This window comes from Emys orbicularis, chromosome 2 (assembly GCF_028017835.1).
Source record: "Emys orbicularis isolate rEmyOrb1 chromosome 2, rEmyOrb1.hap1, whole genome shotgun sequence".
Lineage (NCBI taxonomy): Eukaryota > Metazoa > Chordata > Testudines > Emydidae > Emys > Emys orbicularis.
Genome location: NC_088684.1, coordinates 207,328,950 through 207,351,872, shown reverse-complemented (window position 1 = coordinate 207,351,872; position 22,923 = coordinate 207,328,950). Strand labels below are relative to the sequence as shown.

Sequence of the window (22,923 nt, the reverse complement as noted above, 5' to 3'; positions counted from 1 at the left end):
AGTTCTTCTTGTATCTGCACAGATTTACCCATGCTTAGAGTTCTTTCCTGTTGAGCTCCAAAAGATGCTAAATATATGGCCTCACCGGTGGCCTAGTCATTTGAATATGTCTTTGAGTCTTTAACAATCAACATGCTGTAGTCATGAACACAGAAATATTTTGTACTGAATAAGACAAATTTGATCTGCACCACCTTTACCAGCAATTAATGGGATATGATGACAAATCTATCAAATGTATCAGCTGTCTGCTCTTCAAATTAGAAAGGTAGATTTTTAATTGAACTGAGCAACAGTTCCGTAGCACAAAACCAGTTTATGTTTACACAGAGTTTGGTTCCTTCTTTGGAGTTGACTAATAGCTGCTCATTAAAATAGCCGTGTCTGGACACACACACACACACACACACACACACACACACACCCCTCTCTCTCATTCTTCATGAATTTTCAGACAGTCATCCCTTTTGTTTCTGATTTCAGGATCCACCTGATGCCATTATGATTCTTTAAAAAAATGAAAACAGTGATTGATAGGTCTGTTCTCCCATAATTAGTTATTTATAGAATACCAATCTTCCTAGTTCAAAAGCTCCCTCGCCCCTGCACCTAGGCATGATGAATACAAGTTTCAGAAGTGTCCAAAGGCCAGAGTTTCAAAGATATTTAGGTGCCTAAAAATGGGATTTTCAAAAGGGCCTATGCAGGTTTGGCACCTAACTTCACTAAAATATTTAAAGTTAAGAACTTTGTAAAGATACAAAGCTTATTTATTAAACATAATATAAGATAGACATCAAATACAAGTGATTGAACATAACATGTAAACACACATAATCAGATGGGAATACATCCCTAAGGTTTCATTTAAACATCAGTGCAGAGATGGAAAAAGATAATTATGTATATAAAATGTTAGTGTAAGAAAGTGATTCCTGGTAAAGCAAAGGGCTCAAATAGCACTCGCGCTTCAAAGGGCAAGCATGCAAACAGCATGTACATAAATGACAAGTCAGTTTTCAAAATTTCACTGTAAAAAGAAGCTACTTCAGTTAAATGGCATGATGAATTCTAATTAATAGAAAGTATTAGACTGAAACAAAAGGCAAAAACATGACTACAGAATAAACAGAAACTCACATTAAGGACCATTTACTCTGATAATTCTGTCAAACTGACAGCAGTAAGTGAATCTTAGTTCTCTGTGGTGCTGTAATTGGCATCCTCAATGCTCACACATACAGATTCAAGAACAATTAAGCTCTATGCCTTAGCCATGGAGATACGACAATGCTAACAAGCACCTAGAATGACGATAAATTGTTGGCACTTCAGAGATGGAACCAAGCTGAAGTATGTTAGTACAGAAGGCTTAATGAGATGTTGAGGTGTGTGTGTGGCTATGGGATAATACCATCTGACATAGATTCAGATTCAAGTTACGGCTGTGGCTAGTTTAAGTGAAGCCTACTTAAAACACTTAACAGCGGCTGGGGCCTAATGATCTCACTGAGTACACGTCTTTGCATTACTAGATAGTGCTATTGGACCCAATCACTCCTGAGCAAATTTAAGAGGGGAAATGATGAAGCATGCATCTTAGGATCCTTCTACCCTCTCCCCCCATAACCAAACATGATAAACCTGGATGTGCCTGAATTGCTTTCTACATTTTGAGCCCAATTCTCCTCTCATTTACACCTGTGAGAATCAAGAATAACTCCTTTTAAGTCAATGGAGTAACATAGGTTTAAACACGTTTAAGTGAGACCCTTTGTATCATTTCACCCTAATATGCTATACCAGGGGTGGGCAAACTTTTTTGGCCCGAGGGCCACATTGGGGAGTAGAAATTGTATGGTGGGCCATGAATGCTCACAAAATTGGGGTTGGGGTGCAGGAGGGGGTGAGGGCTCTGGTTGGTGGTGCAGGCTCTGGGGTAGGGCCAGAAATGAGGAGTTCAGGGTGCAGGAGGGGGCTCCGGGCTGAGAAGGGGGGTGCAGGGGGGAGGGGGAGGGCTCCGGCTGGGGGTGCAGGCTCTGGGGTGGGGCTGGGGATGAGGGGTTTGGGGTGCAGGAGGGTGCTCCGGGCTGGGATCGAGGGGTTCGGAGGGCGGGAGGGGGATCGGGGCTGGGGGAGGGGGTTGGGGCATGGGGAGAGGCTCAGGGGTGCAGGCTCGGGGCGGCACTTACCTCAAACAGCTCCTGGAAGTAGCGGCCATGTCCCCCCTCCAACTCCTATGTGGAACTGCGGCCAGGCAGCTCTGCGCACTACCCCATCCGCAGGCGCAGGCCCTGCAGCTCCCATTGGCTGCAGTTCCCACCAATGGGAGCTGTGGAGGCGGCGCTTGGGGTGGGGGCAATGTGCAGAGCAGAGCCCCCTGGCTACCCCTACGTGGAGGAGCCGGAGTGGGGCCATGCTGCGGCTTCCAGGAGCCATGTGGAGCAGCCCCGACCCTGCTCCCTGGCTGGAGCGGGGCCATGCCACTGCTTCTGGGAGCTGTGTGGAGTGGTCCCCGACCCTGCTCCCTGGCTGAAGCGCCAGAGCGGGGCAAGCCCCAGACTCCACTCCCCAGCAGGACCTTGAGGACTGGATTAAAACGGCTGGCGGGCCGGATCCGGCCTGTGGGCCGTAGTCTGCCCACCCCGTACTATACTATTTATGAAATACCAAACCATCAACTATAAAGATCATCATGAGCCAATGTGTCTTGGCTATATTGGAATTATTTTATTAAATAAATTGCTCTGAACAAAGGATACCAATTAGCTATCTTTATTTTGGATGGGATTTTCAAAAGCACTCAATATTGGCCCAGTTCTGCTTCCTTTACAGTCAGTCATAGATTTCAGTGGGAGCAAAGCTGGCCAACCCTGAGTGCTTTTGAAAATCCCTCTCCTCTTGATTATTACTTCACCTGCCTTAAAATGAGCTTTCGTAAATGGATTTTAAGAGTTATCGTGTTTCCTAGTAGCAGCAGAAATTACCTCTTTTCTTTACATGACTTTACAGCAATACCAGCCCTCCTCAGTAGATTATAATGGACTCCCTGCACCATCTATGACACTATTAGGAAGACAATTCTTCATTGTTCTTTCTGTGACAGTGATAAATGTATTAGATTTGGGGCATGTCTACATTGCAATGTTAAGTCGATGTAAGACAGCTTATGTCAACCTAAATACGTAAGCGTACACACTAGAGTGTTCCTCCCACTGCTGTAACTCACCAGCTGTGCCAAGCTAGTAAATCCACCTCGATGATCATCTTCCTTTCCAAATGCAAACAGATGGACATCTTACCAAAAGTGTCTGTACAGACACTGCATTGCCAGAACTATGTCGACCTAAGCCTTACGCCTCTCATCGAGGTGGATTTACTAGCTTGGCACAGCTGGTGAGTTACAGCAGTGGGAGGAACACTCTAGGTGTGTACGCTTGGATGCCTAAAATGATGCTGCAAAATCCATATTTAGGCATCTAAGTAAAAATGGCCTGTGGTGCTAAGCAGCCTCAATGGTTCTCAATCCAGGGTACACATACCACTGGGAGTACACAGGAGTCTTCCAGGGGGTACATGAACTCATCTAGGTATTTGCCTATTTTTACAGCAGGCTACATAAAAAAGCACTAGTGAAGTCAGTACAAACTAAATTTCAAACAGACAATGACTTGTTTATACTGCTCTATACCCTGAAATGCAAGTACAATATTTATATTCCAATTTATTCTATAACTATGTGGTAAAAATGAGAACGTAAGCCATTTTTCAGTAATCGTGTGCTGTGACACTTTTGTATTTTTATGTCTAATTTTGTAAGCAAGTAGTTTTAAAGTGAGGTGAAACTTGGGGATGCGCAAGACAAATCAGACTCTTGAAAGGGGTACAGCAGTCTGGAAAGGTTGAGAGCCACTGGGCTAGATGGCCATACGTTGGCAGAAGTGCACTGAATTACTCCTGGGGCAATTCTGCACCACTGCACAATGTAGAATTTTGCAGACATTGACGTTGTGCATGCAGAATTTCTTTCCTCCCCCCCTCCGCACTGAAATGGGCTGCAGTGCTGCTGGCCGCCACTAGGGACCGCTGGACCCAGTAGAGCCCAGCTTGCACATAGAAGACACTGCTGGGGGGAGGGAGAGGGAGCTAGAGCAGGGGTTTTCAACCTTTTTCTCTCTGAGGCCCCCCCTTAACATGCTACAAAAATTCCATGGCCCAGAAGGGGTGCGGGGGCAGGGGGGGCTCAGGGCTGGGGCCTTGGGCATAGGCATAGTTTGACTTCTATTTGGGGGGGGGGCGGGCGCGGTTGGGACCAGCAGGGCTCGAGCCACCTCCACATGGTGGAGTCCAGGGAGGGAGTGCCACCTCCACCCCCTGACTCACCTCAGCAGGCCACCCAGCCAGTCTGGGTTGGGAGCGGGGGGGATGCAATCAAAAATTATAATTCAAAGGTGGGGGGCTTAGCTCAAAAAGTTTGAAAACAGCTTAGGGTGCAGGGAGGGGGTAACTAGGGAGTGTGTGCAGGCGGCGGGAGGGGTAACTTGGGGGGGTGTCGCTAGGGGCTGTGTGCAGATGGGGTAGCTCAACTTGCGGGGGGGGGGGGTAGCTGGGGCTGTGTGTGGGCAGCAGGGCCGTCCCTAGGAATATGCAGAATACGCAGCTACAAATTTCATGGTGCCCTAGGCAGCACCAGCTCCGGTGGCCAGCCCTATCCCCTGGCCGACACCCCCCCGCGGGCTGTGCCTGTTGCAAGGGGCAGGGCCGTCCCTACCGGGGGGGGGAGGGGGGGGGGCAGGACAACTCCCTCCGCCCCGCTTCTTAGCCTTCCCCCCTGCTCTGCCCCTGGCCTGCCCCCACTCCACCTCTTCCCCCTAAGCCTCTTCCCCCAGCGACCCTGCACTCACCGGCAGTGGCAGGAAGTGGAGCAACCCAGCCCCAGCCCGCTCCACTCCGCCAGCTCAGCTGCCGGTGAGTGCGGGGGGCGGTCCTTCCCCGAGCAACACGGCTGGGGAAGCAGAGCGGGCTGGGGCTGGGTCACTCCATCTCCCACTGCAGCTGACGGGGGGCAGACCCCTTCCACCAAGCCCCCTCCCCCGGGACTGCTGTGATCTTGTGGTGCAGTTGGGGGGGGGTGGCAAAATGCCCTCCATGTCCCCAACTCTGCCCATGCGCTCAGGGCTTCTGCCCCACAGGGAGCACCAGGGCTCAAGGCTCCAGGATTCAGCCCTGCACCTCCCCCTGCGGGGGGCGCCGGGAATTGGGGCTTCAGCCATGGGGCCCTGCAGACCCCTTGAAAGGGCTCACAGACCCCCTGGAGGCTGCAGAACCCCGGTTGAGAACCGCTAAGCTAGAGGGTTCCTGGCAGCTGCATTTCCCAGCACACTCTGAGGGAAGGAGAGGGCAACACGCAGGAAACTCTGTACAAGCCTGGCACCGAGCATCAGGCTGTTTCTCCCTCTGGATCCCTGGGTTCTGGGGAGTATGTGCAGGTATCTGGGCCAGGGAGCCTTGGGGCTAGGCTTTGGGAGGGATAGGGTGTGGGTATCTGGGCTGGGGGGGGCACAATTAGGCTCTGGGAAGGAGGGGGGTTGGGTTTATTGGCTGGGAGGGGCTCAGCTGGGCTCTGGGGTGGTTGTGGTGGTCTGCCCCCTTTCCCCCCAGCTAGGCTCGGGGGAGGGGGAGAGGGGAGCAAAGAAACAGGAACTGGGTTGTCATAGGGGTTTCTTTAACTCTCTACTTCTGGGGGAAATTGTGTGTGTCTGTATTGTTACAAACATACTTGCTGATAGGTATTTTGAAATAAATCACCAAAATAATTAAAACTGGCATGACTATGTAGTGTTATTTTGACAAATAAAATGCGCAGAATTTTAAAATATTGTGCACAGAATTTAATTTTTTGGTGCAGAATGCCCCCGGGAGTAAGTGAATAGAGCCCACAAAAAGCCACACTTCTAAAGAAGAGCACTATGTAAGCCTCTCTCTCTCTCTCTCGCACCAACAGAATTTGGTCCAATGAAAGATATTACCTTACCCACCATACCTCTCTAAAACACTTCATACAAGTGAGTCTGAAAAAGTCTTAAGAGAACTTATGAGTAAAGTACATGTCCCAATGCCATCTACTGGGGCATGATAGAACTGCTGCTATGAAGAGTTCTCTCCATTGGATGAGATCGTTCTATAACTTAAAACATGTTTCTATTCTGAAAAGCTGTGAAAGCGGCGTTGTGGAATTTTATGCTATTGTTTCTCAATTACTCTCTATATATTAAATTTGCTCAGTTTACAAATAAAACTATAGGATGTCTCTTCCCTCCCCCAAGTCACCAGCCCTGTAAACACAGTCTGTTTTTTCCTTCTTGCACATCACCACCAGTATTAACAATCCTGCAGGCCAAATTATCTCCTCAATTTTCAGGGTTGCACAAATATATGGAGTCACAGAGACAAACAAACCTTAGAACCCTCAAAGAGGATATTTTTACAGAGTCATTTTTGGGGGTAGAACTGCACTTCAAGGATTAGTCAAGCCACAGTTTCGTGATGACAGTCTTCAGTTCAAATTCCATTGATTCTTTATAGTACGTGTGCATCTGGATATTTAATAAGTCCATTGCTGGGAGTGGAGGAGGAAGTATAACCACAAACTATTGCAAATTGAGAGAAGATTTTTCATTTGTTCTCTACATACTCAGCACTCTCAGCAGTGCAAATTAACAGCCCATTATATACACATTACCCAACTTATAAAAATTGGAGAGGTAGTTCTTCCAATTTCCTCACTGCAGTTAATATTTTCCTCAAATTTTTACTTATTTGGGCATGAACCATGTGCGCATAAAGAAAAGAATAATACATCCAAAGTTATATTGAGTCCAAGTGGAAGCTTCCTTATCTAGGAAATCAGTGGTAAGAGTCCCATTGATTTTAACAGGAGATGGAGCTAGCCCTTAATGCGACTTGCAGGAAGGCCAACCAGCTTCACCACCTATGAATCTCAAGGGTACAGCCTATTCTTCACCAGCTATTCAGTGTCCCAAAAGTGCAATTCTGCTCAGTTAAAATTTCAATGTACACTTTTTTAAAGAAAAATGGAATTTTTCTCCACTGATTATGGAATGTACCTTTGCCAGGCAATTAAAGGAGGCCCCAATCCTGCAAGCTGACTGTGAATGAGTGCACCTAAGTAAAGCTCCATTGACTTCAATGGGGATTCATGTGTGTACACTCAATCGCAGGATCATGGCCTGGGGACAAAATTCTCCTGTTGGTGATCTAGACATGTTGAAAAAGCTGAATACCATAGTGAAAAAACTATGATTATTGACTATAGGATCCACATGGGTGGAATACCCAAGTTCAGGGTATTAGTATTACTCTATAGGTTAGAGGAATATTTTGCCCATAAATCCTTTTCCTACAGTATATTTTCAAGCAGGTCTCATTATTTGCATTATTTTAACTAATGTTAAAACTGTGCTACTGGAACTTCTCTGCTGTTGCTTCATGTCTGCCTCTGTGGCATATTAAAAAATTCACTGTGTATGTATACTGGAGCATGGGGGGAGGGATAGCTCAGTGGTTTGAGCATTGGCCTGCTAAACCCAGGGTTGTGAGTTCAATCTTTGAGGGGGCCATTTAGGGATCTGGGGCAAAAATCTGTCTGGGAATTGGTCCTGCTTTGAGCAGGGGGTTGGACTAGATGACCTCCTGAGGTCCCTTCCAGCCCTGATTTCTATGATGGCTTAGCATTTGGTTTATCTGAGCAAAAACTCAATTGAACAGTTATTCATGGAAAGTGAATACCAAAGGGGAGGAAGAAAATTCTAGTGGAAGTTGTATTGCTGTCACCGTTTCCCTACATCTTTGGAAAACCAGTTATATTAGCATTGTGCAAGCATATCAGAATCAGAAATGAAAGACTACAAAATGAAAAGGGAAACTGATAAAACAGCATCCAACTTGAAAGAATTGCAAAAAATAAGAAATCCACATATATGGGGAAGAGAGTACCAAGTTAAATTTTTAGAATGATTTCAGTTTTAATGTTTTACATTAATACTAAAATAGACAGATGACAAAATGACAGATACCAACAGTACTCCCAATTCTCCTCTCACAAGTATAAATCAGCTATAATTCTACTGAAGTCAGTAGAGTTACACTGACTTGAAACTGATGTAAGTTAAGAATCAGGCCCAGCATTCTTTAAATCTGGTTCCACTTACATTTACTTCTCGCTAACGTGGTCTGCTTGGGAGAACTCTGATGCTGGAACAGTAAAGTGGAACTTTAGGTAAAGGAATTGTAGGTAAAAATTAAAGTTGCATTGGCTGAGCAGTTGTTTATCCCCAGCTGCACAACATTTGATGGTCTGTAACACTGCCTAACACATTAATGTAAATTGTAGGGGAAGAAGGTCTTAAATGAATAGGAATAAGAAATGGCATCATACAGTAGCAGCAAGCAACAAAACACCATGAACTTCCACTTAACAGAGAAAGATGATGTTTGCAGTCTTCCTTGGGGAAGTTTTCAGTGGAATGATTACAGCTGCTATGACAACAAGGGGAAGGATGTGATGTCACATAATGATCCGAGTGACTGCAGTCACATTGTCCCAGCACACCGCTCTAGTTGCCAGCTGGAAATCCAGTAGAGACCTTATTAAGTGCATCTGTTCAGTAATTACTACAACTTTCCACGCATCACATTTTCAACTTTGAAAAACAGCCAGAGATCATAGGCTCCAGATACTGATGTAATACCAGGGGTTAAATTCTGAGTTCTGAAAATCTCAAGTTGGTAGCTATGTCACTGGAGAGAGAAGCTAGGAAAAATCAACACAATTGTTTATGAATTCTTGGAAATGCGCTATGGAAAATGAATATGGCTGGTAGGCTTCACCCTGTGTGATTTAAATTGCTTCAATTATAGGTCAGATTATTTTCTAAATTACTCCACACTAGTGTAAATCTTTGAGGCCAGATTCTCAGCTAGTGTAAATCATTGTAGCTCTCAACCTCAGTGGAGCTATGAGTTTTCATACCCCTTGACTTGAGTGGTGTTACTCCAGATTTACATTGGTGTAAATGAGAACATAGCTACAGAGCCACAAACATGCATTTACACTGCATACGAAAAAACAGGCTAATTAGCAGAGCATAAGAATTTTTTTAAAAAATAGTTCTGTGGCAGAACAAATCCCAAAAGACAGTTAGATTTGAAAGCTCTCTCCCCCAGTCTTCAATTCTCGTATTGGCCAGAAATACATAACTTTAATAGAAAAAAAATCAACCACTTTCTATCTTTGATTTCTCTCATAATTTAGATTTGGAAAGGGCGAGTAACTTCCTAAATTCAGGCTTGTTTCATGCCAAGTTTGTTCGGCCACCAGTGTATCCAAGGTGAAATGTTTAAAATTACAGTGGCCATAGCAAACTCTGGAGGAGATATCGATTAGATTACCTAAAAGTCTTTCCTTCCTCTAACTTCTGTGGTCCTATGAGGTAACCCAGACTAAGTCAGCTAAATAGAAATGTTCTAAGCGGTGAATTTAAATGCTTTTCCTAAACTGGTGAGATTGAGTTCAGGCTTCTATGATTCTCCTGCAACAATAAGTGACATCTCTGACACCAAATGCAAGAAGCCGATTTCCCTGCATTCCTTACACTACTTTAGGTGTTATCAGGGAAATACAAACACCCAAACTTGAGTCTTGTCAAGTAAATAAGGAACTCAGTTTGAACGGGTTTACATTGTATTTATTTGTAATTTTAAAGTATCTGCAAATATTCTCTTACTGCTACAGGTATTAAGTAGTTATTTTACAGGTCAATGGATTTAATGAGACTAGTGACTGTGAAGTGCAAAACAACAAGATAATTTTGTTAGGCAGACACGAAACATTGACTGTATGATTGGTATTGAATTTAGCACCTTCTGCAGCCTGAAACTTGCAGCTATTACTCAGCTAAAAGTCTCATTGATCCCTGGATAAAGTTGAATTAAACATGGTTTGCCAAAGGAATCTTCCCTCCCCCAGGGTTGGAAAGCATCGGTGCAGCCTGTCACTGTGCTCCCCACTCCAACACCATACATAAAGGACAGAGACAATCCCCAGAACAACCCATCTCTGCTTCCAGAGACAGCCATATTGGAGCACTGTTCTGCGGTTCATATACATATATGAGCCGTGTGCTCCCTCTCTGCATCCTCTCCCTAAGGAAGAAGCATGATCTAGTGGTTGGGATGCTAGTCTAGGACTCGGGAGACATGGGCTCAATTCCTCACGCCGCTGCAGACTTCCTGTGTAACCTTGGGCAAGTCATTTAGTCGGTCTGTGCCTCAGTTCGCCATCTGTAAAATGGGGATAATAGCACTTCCCTACCTCACAAGGGTGTTGTAAGGATAAATACATTCAAGAACGTGAGGTGCTCTGTTGAAGAGTGACTCACCAGCTGACATGCCCCCTCATGGCAGGGCAAAGCACAGCAGGACCTTCCCCCCAGTGGCCTTGAGGTCTGACAGCCATTCAGGCCCAGTGGTGATTCCGTTCTTCTAGTAACTTGTCCCTCCACCAAGGTCATGTAGTCTCAACCCTTCCAGGATAACGCGTCCCAAATAAAATTTCCAGCCACACTACTAGTCATCCATACAGTATCTCTCCCAACTCCCCCACCTCTGTCTCCAGGGCTCCTCTTCAATCCCACTCAGAATAGCAGGTTCCTGGGTTTCTCCCCAACAGAACTCAAACACCCCCGAACAAAACCACACAGAAGTTTAGCCGCTGCCCTCCCCACCTCCCCCGGGCCTGAGTTTTTAGTCCCTCTGGGTTCTCTTCTGGAACACTGACCCACAGGGCTACATACCTGGAACCTTGCCCGTTTTAGGGCCCACCACAGAGTTAGCTCCTTCCTGTAGCTTCCCCATACTTCCCCTCCCAGAAAGCAGGAGCGGGTTCTCAACTGGGGATACATATATGCTTGGGGGTACACACAGATCTTCTGGGGGGCACATCAACTCATATCTAGATATTTGCCTAGTTTTACAACAGGCTACATAAAAAGCACTAGTGAAGTCAGTACAAACTAAAATGTCATAAATGACTTGTTTATACTGCTCTATATACACTATACACTGAAATGCAAGTACAGTATGTATATTCCAATTGATTTATTTTATAATTATTTAGTAAAAATGAAAAAGTAAGCCATTTTTCAGTAATAGTGTGCTGTGACTTTTGTATTTTTATGTCTGATTTTGAAAGCAAGTAGTTTTTAAGTGAGGTGAAACTTGGGGGTATGTAAAACAAATCAGATTCCTGAAATGGGTACAGTAGTCTGGAAAGGATGGAGAGACACTGCCCTAGACCCCTTCTCTCCTAGATCTCCACCTTCCTGAGTCTCTCTCCTCACTGTTCTTCTGAATTCCTTCCTTTATGATGATAACCAGCTCCTCCTCAGCAGGGTCTGATAACAAATTGAATCTACACACCTTCCAGGTATAGATAAGTTGTCTAATTGAGCCTCCAGACTCTCATTAACCCTTTTGCTGCCACAGTGGGTTGTACACACAATCGCATGCTCAGATACTACGGTAAGATAGATAAATCAGTTGAACCGCAGTGGTGATGTTATGTATCTAGAAAGTCGAGGGCAGGATTTGCCTCAGACAGTCAACATTCAAAAAAATTATACAAGATAGTCAGAGGAATTCTCCTTAGTGGATAAAATCATTATTGTCGCTCCTATCACCTCTCCTCCTTGTCTAAAGCTCATGAGCTTATTTTCCTACACGCAAGGCCCAAACATGGCGGATAATGCTGCCTACTCTCACATGTCAAAACACAGTGCAAAGGTTTTACATTTCACAGCTTCCCTTAGAAATGAAATTGACAGGGGAAAAAAATACTTTAGAAGTGATGCATACTGAAGTGCCACAGCACGACCTGATCCAGTTTCTACTCCACTGAGTTTGGCCTCAGAACTGGCAATCATCTTTCACCTCAGAATTATTTTGACATACAAGATGTCAACCCAGGACACTGACTCTTTAATTGTGTGCCAAGATACGTACCATGGGGCAAAGTGGTTTAGTACAAGAGGCAGCTAGGTCCTCAGTTGGTGTAAATAATCATCACTCTATTAAAGGATGGCCAGGCCTTTGCAAAGTAAAGCTCATGTAGGACTCCATCCTGTAAAGTGCGGAGCACTCCTATGAAATGTTGAGTCCCCTCTACTCCCATTGAAATCCCTCTCTCCCTTATGGATTCAGGGATTCCCAAGTCAGAAGAGACCATTGTGATCATCTAGTCTGACCTCCTGTATATAGAGCTTCCCCAAAATAATTCCTAGAGCTTGTCTTTTAGAAAAACATCCAATCTTAATTTAAAAATTGCCCGTGATGGAGAATCCACCATGACCCTTGGAAAATTGTTCCAACAGGCAATTACTCTTAAAAATTTACACCTTCTCTCCATTGGATGGTGTTACGCTGTGCTCTGAAAGATTGAAGAGCCCATTATCAGATATTTGTTCACCATGTAGGAACCACAACTGCAAAGACATACAAGAGCAAATCATAACAGGAATTCACGTTGCTTATTATTGCATCAGGGTGCAATTCACCACTGTGTAGAGGGCCAGCACAAGTCTACACCTCACCCACATAATTCTGATCATTCAACATTCATGGAAGTGAAGTGAATTTCATGCATAGCAAACAGATCTATCAGACAGGTTTGAGTCTGGCTTTGTAATTTGGGAACAGAGTTAATAGCAACTTACACCTTTTTAGATTCTCGTTCCACAATAAGTTTGTTAGAGAGACAAGGTGGGTGAGGCTTCTCGGCTCTCTGAGCTGAGGGGTGAAAACATTATCTTTTATTGGACCAACTTCTGTTGGTGACAGGGACAAGCTTTGGAGCTTACACAGAGCTCTTCTTCAGGTCTAGTAAAACCTGAACCAGACCTGCAGAGAAGTTATGTGTAAGCTTGAAAGCTTGTCTCTCTCACCAACAGAAGTTGGTCCAATAAAAGATACTACCTCACCCACCTTGTGCCTCTAATACCTTGAGACCAACATGGCTACAACATTGCATACAATATATTTGTTGTCAGTTTTCTTTTCACTACATTTGTCTTTCCTTTCTTTATATCATATTGTATCTGTATTGGTTTCAGAGTACACTGACAAATTATTTAATAAAATAATTAAAATAAAGACAAATTTTTATCATATAGGTAGGTTACTATCACATTATCATGCTTAGAATTCCCAGTTCTACTGGTTCAGGTGGCAAGATACTTGACTTAAACATCAAAATTACTAATATCAGTTCCTCTCTATCAAAAAACAGTGGTAAGCAGAACTCTTAGTTGCATCACTGGAACTGGGTTTTTTAAAAATTCATGTAACAGCTTAGTCCTGGTGAAATATGCTGACTGAAATCCCCAGCGATTGAAGTTTTCTATCTGCAGAACAGAAACAGCTCATGGATATGCAAGTGGAGCTCCCTTCACACTACCCCCAAACTAGAATTCAGTCCTGACTTGGCAGGCTCACTTCCAGAGGTGGAAATGTACTTCAGGTTCCTTCTCCATCAATAGTGGTACCGATTATGTTGTTTTTCCTGACATTAGACACATGGCCACTAGAAAATGGACCGAGCCCACGAAATGCATTTCACCTTGGCCACCAAAGAGTGATCTTTTTTTTTTCCACAGCAATCCACAGAAGGAAAAATCTGAAAAGCCACTAAATTAGATTAACGCATAGCATAGTTAGTGGGACCCTTGCAAGCTACTTGAATTTGGGAAGTGCAGTGCTGATTCCAGGTGCCATCCTAATGCACTAACATGGCTCTTTAAAGAAGAGAAGAAGTATATGCGAGCAGCACAGTACAAATGTGGGGTGAGGCACCCATACCATCTCAACTGCAAAGATGTTTTCCACCAACAGTACCTCTTTAAAAGCTGTTGCAGATGATCAAGGGAGCTCCTGGAGTTAGCACTGCACTTCTGAAGAAGCTGAGGGGAATCCCATTGTGACGATCATGAAAAAATGCAACCTCATTACAGGAAAGATAAATTTAGGCTCCCTACCCCTCTCCCCCAGGGTGTCAATGTGATATTACAATTCCCTTGTTTTCCCCCAAAAAAATGAAGAAAAGGGATTCCTGAGAATGTGTGGGCAATACTTGTTATAATTTCCTGTACATAAAGAACAACTATGTACTGTCAGTCAGATTGACATTTATTTTACATTAAGAATAAAAAACAGAACAAAAGTAAAACTTCCATGAAAGAGTACAGTGTGGGTGTTTCCTCTGTAGCAGGTGGTATCTGATCAGATTACAAGATGGCAGCTGCCATCAGAAGAACTCCTAAAAATGTTAAGTTACAGTACACATAAATAGCAACTATTATCTAGCTAATGTAAAGACAGTCGTTCAATTGAACAGCAAAATAAGCACAGTGCAAATTTCATATCTTTCTCACTCGTTTGATGTTTGATTGTCCACACCCCTCTTTGAATAAAAATCTAAACCATACACGTCAGCTAGTTTGAATATTGGAACTTCTGCTGAGAGCCTATCAAGTGAAAATGTCAGAGAAACAGAATCATTTTCCTCTAACAAGGAACTTTAGAGGTAAAGCGGTTTTCCTTATTCTAATAAAGCTACACTCTGCTTCACTGTAGAACCTTTACCTAAAACTTCGAGCCCACTCCTGCCTGGAGTCATATGACAGATTTAAATAAACAGTGCACATATCTTCACAAGTCACAATATTTATATAACCAATGCACAAAATAGATTACCAAGGTAAATTTCTGCAGTGACCGAATAAGAACATTGTGTCTGTGTACGCACTTCATAAATACACTTCCCTGGTTCACCACTTGAAATTTGACACCAAAATGGGGTTCAATGAATGAATCAGAAAATCACAAACTTTGAAGACACAGGAAACAGAGCTTATGAATAAATACTGACCAGAGACTGAACTACCATTGATCTGGACACAAAGCTCCCATTTATTTTAACTGGAGCTCTGCATGCAGAATGGTGGCGGTGTCCTTTTTAATGACAGTGAAGCTCAAAGAGTCTTTGCTGCAAGATCTCATAAATGGTTGACAACATTGTTATGAATCAGACCCGCAAAACCATTTATTTCAGGTCAGTGTCTTCCACCTCCCCCAATACCTAAACAATGTTGAGTTACAGTAGAACTCCCAACCAATTCAGTTACTTCTAATACTCCTCTACCCCAATATAACGCTGACCTTGGGAGCCAAAAAAATCTTACCGTGTTATAGGTGAAACCGTGTTATATCGAACTTGCTTTGATCCGCCGGAGCACGCAGCTCCGCCCCCCCCCCCCCCGCTCCCGGAGCACTGCTTTACCGCATTATATCCGAATTCGTGTTATATAGGGTCGCGTTATATCGGGGTAGAGGTGTTATAATTGTATTCTATAACAATAAATTCGTTAGACTCATGTGGCTAGGACACTTAATATTATTCAAACACTTCTGGATATGAAAAGCACGGGGTTAAAATTAGCTTTTAATCATAGAAAAATGATTAACAAAGAAGGAAAATATCATCTTGTTGACATTTTTGTTTACCATCTTCTCAAGCTGAAGGACAGTGGGTCTGATTCTTCACTTCCTTGCATATTTAGTTTAGTCAGTTAGACCAGGTAGATATGAAACAGTAGATACGAAACACTAGCATTCTGATAGAACACTAGTGTTCTACACTCACTAAGCACCGGAGTGACAAGACAGGGTGCAAAGCAAGAAACAGGCACTGTGTTTTCATCGCTAGTCTTTTAAACTTTCACTTGCACTCTGATTTGCTTATTTCTGAATGGGGAAATTGGCTACAGAGATAGATTCGAATTCTTCCAGAAAGATAAATTAATAACCCCACTCCAGGCAAAAACTTCACAGACTGTGAAATGTCCAGATGGAGAGGGAAGTCAAATAAAGGTCTCAGAACAAATACTTACTACTGGGTAGATTTATTATCCTGAATGGTCCCATAGAAATCAAGGGACTTGATTCATAGGCCCACTATGGTCCATTTGCATAACTCCACTAGTGCAAAGGGACCATACACCCAATTTAAGTGGCTACTCAGGAAGTTTCCACCTGGTGTAGAAGTTTCCACCATGACTCCTCACAGCCCCAGTCATAATGGCTGTGGCTGGGATAAAGGAGCATAGCCAGAGTCTCTGCTTTCCTGATATTCCCAGCTGCCAGAACTGTTTCTTTGGGCCACCAATACCAGGCTGAAAATTACAGCAGCCTTGAACTTGCTCTAATTAACACAGTGGCATGAACAGGACACTGACCAGCACCACTATGATGGAGCTATAAGGGTTGCACGAATGCCTGGAGCCAAAGAACAGAGTTATGGGAAAAGGGCATTTCCCCAACCTTCCCTGCATTAGAATGCTAGCATCCCACACAACTAATCTTCAATATTAGGCCCAAACCCTTCTCCAAGAAAAGCTACAATAAGTCTAATTGTAAATCATCATTAAGCAAACAGCCACACAGTAAGTCATCTCCTAGCTGGAAGACAGCAATTAGATGCATAGACAGATTAAAATGTACATTGCATGTCATTTTACACAGAGTTCCAGCTCAGCACAGACTGTTTTCAGCCTCATATTTTTACAGTTTTATTGCCTGATCTTCAAAAGTACTGACTTCCCACAATTCCTATTAACCCCAATAAAAGTTGAGGGAGCTCAATATTTCCAAGGAATCACTGAGACTCTTTGAAAACCTCGTTCTAAATACCGAGGCAGAATTCTCTTCCAATCAAAAGGAAGAAATACTAATGTTAAGCCCATTCCTCATAGTTTTTAGTCGGCATGCAATTGCTAAGAAATATTCACACTCTTCGGTACAGAAACTTACACATATTTGATCACTCAAGAATCCTTTGTGTACTAGTAATCTTAGGAAGCACGTTTGCAAAGTTATCACAAATGCATATGTCAAATCAGTGCACATTTGTCAAGCCACACAGATCCTTTTGAAATATACCTATAATATTCTATTTCTACATACTATAGTGTACGATAACATGCAAATGGTTAGTTGTTTTCCTTGGGTACCCATTTGTGCATAAATCTTGAGGAAAACATCTGTGAGATAGCATGACTACTGTCTTAAAAAAAACCATGAAGTTGGAATTGTAAATCCAAGTCCTTTGATGCAAAATCTGATTCAGTTTTCTCTAGCATAACTAGTAATAAGAGACAAATAGCCAAGACAGAAATCTTGTTGGTTCTAAGTATGTATTAATAAAATTAAGCACACACACAAATGCTTTGTTGCCTAAACTAGTGCTGTGTCCTTCCTAGGCCCATAAAGAGAACAGCACCATGGGAATGCTAATCCCCCAAATTACCACAGAGTGATGCAAAGTGATGCCAAATAACCCTATTTATTCATAAAGATACAAGGTGTTAAATAGGCCTTTATAATGGAATCTTGATTAAACTTTATTATGGAGAGGTGGTAGCCTCTCCATAGTTAAAGTAAAATAAAAATAATGCATAATATTTGTGTCGTAGTTTTCCTCTTCAAAGTGCTGTATGCACATTAACATACTGCTATATGAAAATATTTTCCTGCAGTGCATAGTCTAACTTTAAATAGCTCTCCCAGAAAGTAGGTTTTAACAGTTGCAAAAGGCATTACAAGGCTCGGAAGACAAGAGAGGGAAGTTCTCACATCCAACAAAAAGTTTGCATCCGTCATTAGAGAACAAAATTCTGCACTCAGTTACACCAGTGTAAATCCAGAATAAACTCCACTGACTTCAGTAGTGCAAGAGAGCAGATTTGAGTCAATTTCTAAAAGATATACATAAAGTGATGGTTTCTTCCATGTAGATTATCCAAAATTCCCTCTTGAATTACAAAGAAAAATAAAATCGGCATGGTGGCTTGTTTTCTTTTTGAGATATACAGGGATTTGCATAATGCAGCCCAGTGAGATGTAAAATTTTGAAAGAACAGCCTGTTCAGGTTACTCAGCGCACCTAACCTTTGCACAGCAAGCCTCACAAAGAAAAAAAAAATCTGCAGACACCTGTAGCTCTGAGAAGGCTCACTTTTTCTCCCCTGCCAGCATAATGAACACAAAGCACCAAATCCATTCCTTATGTAAACAACTGCACCAGGAACAAACATGGCCCTAGAAATTAAAAGCTCTCCTGATGCACTTTCCAATGCTAGTATATATAAAGAGATTATACGTTTCTACTTTAGCTAGAAAATAGCACATGGTCATAAGTTTTTGAAAGCTTACTAGATGAGCCAAGAAATAATAAAAAACAAACCCCCAAACTCCGAGTGCTTATGTTACTGGACTTGTTGAAAGGAAATGCATCAAGCAAGTTAGAAACATGTAAGCCTAAAACACAGGCTTTCCTGAGGTAAGGCTCCAAAACAAAAGTTGTGCAAACCTCTATTCCAAAAAAAAAAAAAAAAAAAAAAAAAACAGATAAAAGGGTTTAGAGCAGCTACTAGTCAAAGGCAAATTTCTTCGACAGAGGAAAATAAAACAGCTGGATACAAAGCAAAGCAAATAGTTACAGGACATCTATGCATTTCAAAAAGCATTGTTGGTGGATAAACGGTCTTCTCATACTGTGCCTAATATACAAAGAAAGCTAGAAGAAAAGGGAGGGAGGGAAATTAAAACAAAAAGCCTCACCAATTGTAAAGCTAAAGCCATCAATGCTGAAAGTGGCACTCCGGCATTTTTTAAATCCTTCTTTTCTACTGCTTGGCTCTGTCATGATCCTGTCAGTTTGTACTCCAGCAGCAGTAGTTCTCCCCTCGTGAAATCAGAGCTTCTGAGCTAGTAATTAGCTGTCCTTGTATCTCTGCCTGTAGCAGCACTCACACCCGACTTCACACATCTCCTAACGCAGAGAGCTGAATCCGAAAGACATGAACCCAGCAGTATTCTCCACCCCCTAAAACTGCCGCTGGCATGTTATTGACATGCCTACTCAGAGTTTAACAACTGGTTAGAGGCTCTGGGATCCAAACTTAACAGTCAATTAGTGTAACACTCCTGAGTCAACAAGTCAATTGTCAAATTTCTGGGTAGGAGTTCAGTATACAATTAAAATAACCTGAAGTGTTAAATTTTGCTAGAATCTAAGCACTGGCACTCCTTGTATTCCATGTAGTTTTGGATATATTTTGCTTTCCACAACCAACTCTCTGTACAATTTTTCTTGAGTATGTACCCGAATATTTGGATGCTAATATCTAAACTGTATTGTTAAATGTATTCACCTAAATTTGGGTTATTGCTGATTATGCACTATATGTATCTTATGACTTTTTAAACAAAAAGTATTTGTGGATAATCTAAACACTATACCCAGATGTACAGACACTCTTTTCTTAACCTGTGTACTATATAATTTTCTAACATTAGCTTCAAACCCCTGCCTTTATAACTCTCCTAGTTTATGTAGGCTTCAGATGTGCAGCAAATTATAGTGCTCAAATTCCAGACCAGTGCTTGTGGACAACACTAATGTTTTAATCCCACTCAAGGTATAATGCACCATCAATAAATAGTTTCTTATACTGGTTGTAGATCTTTGAAAACACATATATTGGCAGGAATTTAACCATTAGAGCAGATACAACTATGAGACAATACTAAAAGTAAATTATCAGGGACAATGAAGCATCCAGCAAAACCTGTGAAAAACTGAAAAGCCTTCAGGCTCTACCTTTCCTCAGCAGTTGCTACCACAAGAATAATATATTGCACTTAGCACTTTTGTCCAAGGATCTCTAAGAACTTTGAAAAATTAACCAAGCTTTGCAATACGCTGGTGAAATAAGTAAGCATTACTGCCATTTTTATGAATGGGCAAACTGGAGCAGAGCAGTTAAGAAACTTGATGATGTTCGCATAGCAGGTTAATGGCAGACCAGGAAGAAATAGCATGCACATGTCCTGGCAAGAACTGTACATGGTGGTTTGATTTCACTCAGATTCTTGCAAACCTTTTTTCCTGTGATCTTGATCGTGAATTCCCAACCCCAAAGTGCTTGGATTTCTCGGGTTATAAACTATAATAAAGCTCAGCTAAATTCACTAAGTTTTGCACAATTTTGGATGGACTCCACATGGATCCATTAAGTTTTGTAAGGTTTCCAACCAAAACAGTAACTCAGCTCAAGTTCATACAAAGCTTGGGTAAACTATGTCAAAAGATGCACAAACATCAGCAAATCTGGTCAGTTTCAGGCATAAAATCTGAAACCATGTTAGATTCCTAGGAAAATCTGGAAGAAAGGGAAAGTTTTGCATAGCTCCAGTCCTTGCTTACTCCCAGTCCGGACTTCTGACCTTTGGATTTGGTCAAATATACCAGTGCTATCTGTGAGCACAATTCCACTGAAGTCAATGGAATTAAGTCTACTTATGCTGTGTTAAATCTAGCCCAGTGGCCTCAATAGTGTAAAGTAATTCTTTGTAAACATTTAAAACTAATTTGCATGTTAAATTAATTCTGTAGGCCAAGGTTTCAGCCCAGTATTAACGAGGCCTCCATATTTGGGCCAGAAATTTTGCAGGTGCAAATAACTTGGGCATGATTTTTCAACTACAATTATGGTAATTCAGATGTCGAAAACACCTCCATCTTTTATATGTCACTTGTCTTCTTAGACTGTAAATTCATCAGGGCAGAGGCTGTCTCTTACTTATGTCTTGTATCCATTTTACAGGAATGGGGTTGTGATCCTGACTGAGCCTCTTGGCAGTACTGTACTATAAAATATTAAATAATAAGTACTTAGACATGAAACTTACATCAACTGCAGCTGCAATTGTGAGGAGGGATAGCTCAGTGGTTTGAGCATTGGCCTGCTAAACCCAGGCTTGTGAGCTCAATCCTTGAGGGGGCCACCTAGGGATCTGGGGCAAAATCAGTGCATGGTCCTGCTGGTGAAGGCAGGGGGCTAGACTCAATGACCTTTCAGGGTTCCTTCCAGTTCTATGAGATAGGTATATCTCCATATATTATATTTAATTATTTGCAGCCACACAGTTACAAGTGTAAAATCAGCAAATTTTTTAAATCTGTCCTTGTAAAATGTGGCCACTGCAAGAAAGTCTTTTGAAGGGCAATTTAATAAATGAGGGGGCCTAAGTACCTCATGAACAATGTAAAAAAAAACCAGAACTAATTTAAAATTCTGTCTCTCTAGAATCATTTTCTCTGTCACTAGTTATTTAGGTCATACATCTACATCAGCACTAACGTACTGCCTAAGAAAGCAAAAGCTTAAAAAATGACTCCCAATACCAGAACCAGAATGTACAAAGTTAAATGTATCTAATGGAAAAGGCAAAAGTGTAAACCTGATTTCTTATTGGCTACTGTACTGTATTGGTTACTTTCTGCTTGATTCCATTTAATTCTTTGCACCTTGCAGAATTAGTGTCTTTCAGCTCCTAGCTAGATTTCAGTTCTGGTGATTATATTCTGCCTTCCTATACCATCCCTCCAGTTTCACTTGGGGCATAGTATTCTTCACTTCCTATTCTAAACTGTTGGTAGTGTTGATATATGCTGTTAAAACAGTTTTTGTGGCTGTAATTCAGTGTTGTGTGAAGTGCTTCCTGTATAGAGTTTGTGAATCACTTTGCATGAAAAGCATTGTGTGAATGTAAAATATTTATTATTATTGCTGTAAACAGCACATTGTATCCATGGCAACATTTAACTTGTGAACACAAAAAAGCCAATTACTTTCTCCCCTCCCCCCATTACTTTTTTTGAGGGAGGAAGGGGTTGTATATATATTTATGAAGTATATTAAAACTAAAAATAATCTCGGATCAAACCTTTGATCCATCCAATATATCATCCTGCATCAGTAGCCAGTACCAGCTGCTTCAGAGGAAGTTGAAAAAAAATCCCAAAACAGACAGACAATTAGGCAATACTTTTGTCTTAGCCCCAGGCAGTTAGTTTATGTCCTAAAGTCTGAGGTTTTGTATCCATTATAAGTTTTTGTCCTAGCTACAGTAACAGATAGTTGGATTCAGAAAAGGATTAGACCTTAATATGACTGCGAACAAACTAAGTTTTTTGCTTTAATATCTTGTGAGTGAGTCCCATAAGCTCATAAGGTGTTATGTATAAAGATATTTCAGTTTTACAGTTCAAATGTGTTGCCTAATTTTCATTGGATGTCCCCTGCTTCTTGTATTGTGGGAAATGGAAAAATCAGAACTCGGGTGAAAACTTGGCACCACCGGAATCAATGGCAAAATTCGCACCAACTTCATGGGGCCAAGATTCATCCTCTCACTTTTTCTTCTCTATACTATTAATACATTTTATATACCTCTATTGTATCAATACTTAATGTATTCATGTCTTACAATAACAATAATGCCTGTGGTCCTTACTACATAGCGGGTTAAATCTGTAGTAACATTATGGAAGTTAGTGGGGTTACAATGGGAGGTACAATTGTACAATGAGGTTAGAATCAAGCCCAATGAGTTTATGCCGCCATTTGTAGACATGTCCATTCTTTTTGGGTGCCTGCAACACCCGAAGCCTGATTTTCAGTGGCACCTAGAATCCACAACTCATTTGATTTCAGTGATACCTCTGGGTGCTCAGCATGGCTGTAAATCCAGCTCAAAGTGTCCATAAATGGAGACTCAAAACTGAGGCACCCAAACTTCAGATAAAAACATACTTTTTAAAATGTAAATTTTAATGTCAGGAATGACTAAATTCAGTCAGTCACTAACAGCTGAGAAATTTGTTTCTTCATGTACAGAACCAGTCTTGCACCCCCTCAGCTCCCCCTGATCTAAATCGCATTTGAA

General features: G+C 42.1%; 1 protein-coding gene across 1 annotated transcript in view; it reads right to left on the bottom strand.

The window, feature by feature from the left end:
- The window catches only part of PDE1C (phosphodiesterase 1C), a 441,585-nt gene extending 422,750 nt beyond the window's left edge, over positions 1–18,835 (bottom strand). Inside the window, exon 1 of the mRNA XM_065398465.1 lies at positions 18,751–18,835. Coding sequence (XP_065254537.1) covers positions 18,751–18,835 — 85 coding nt within the window. The remainder of the gene's footprint in view (positions 1–18,750) is intronic.
- Between the last annotated feature and the right edge of the window lie 4,088 nt (positions 18,836–22,923).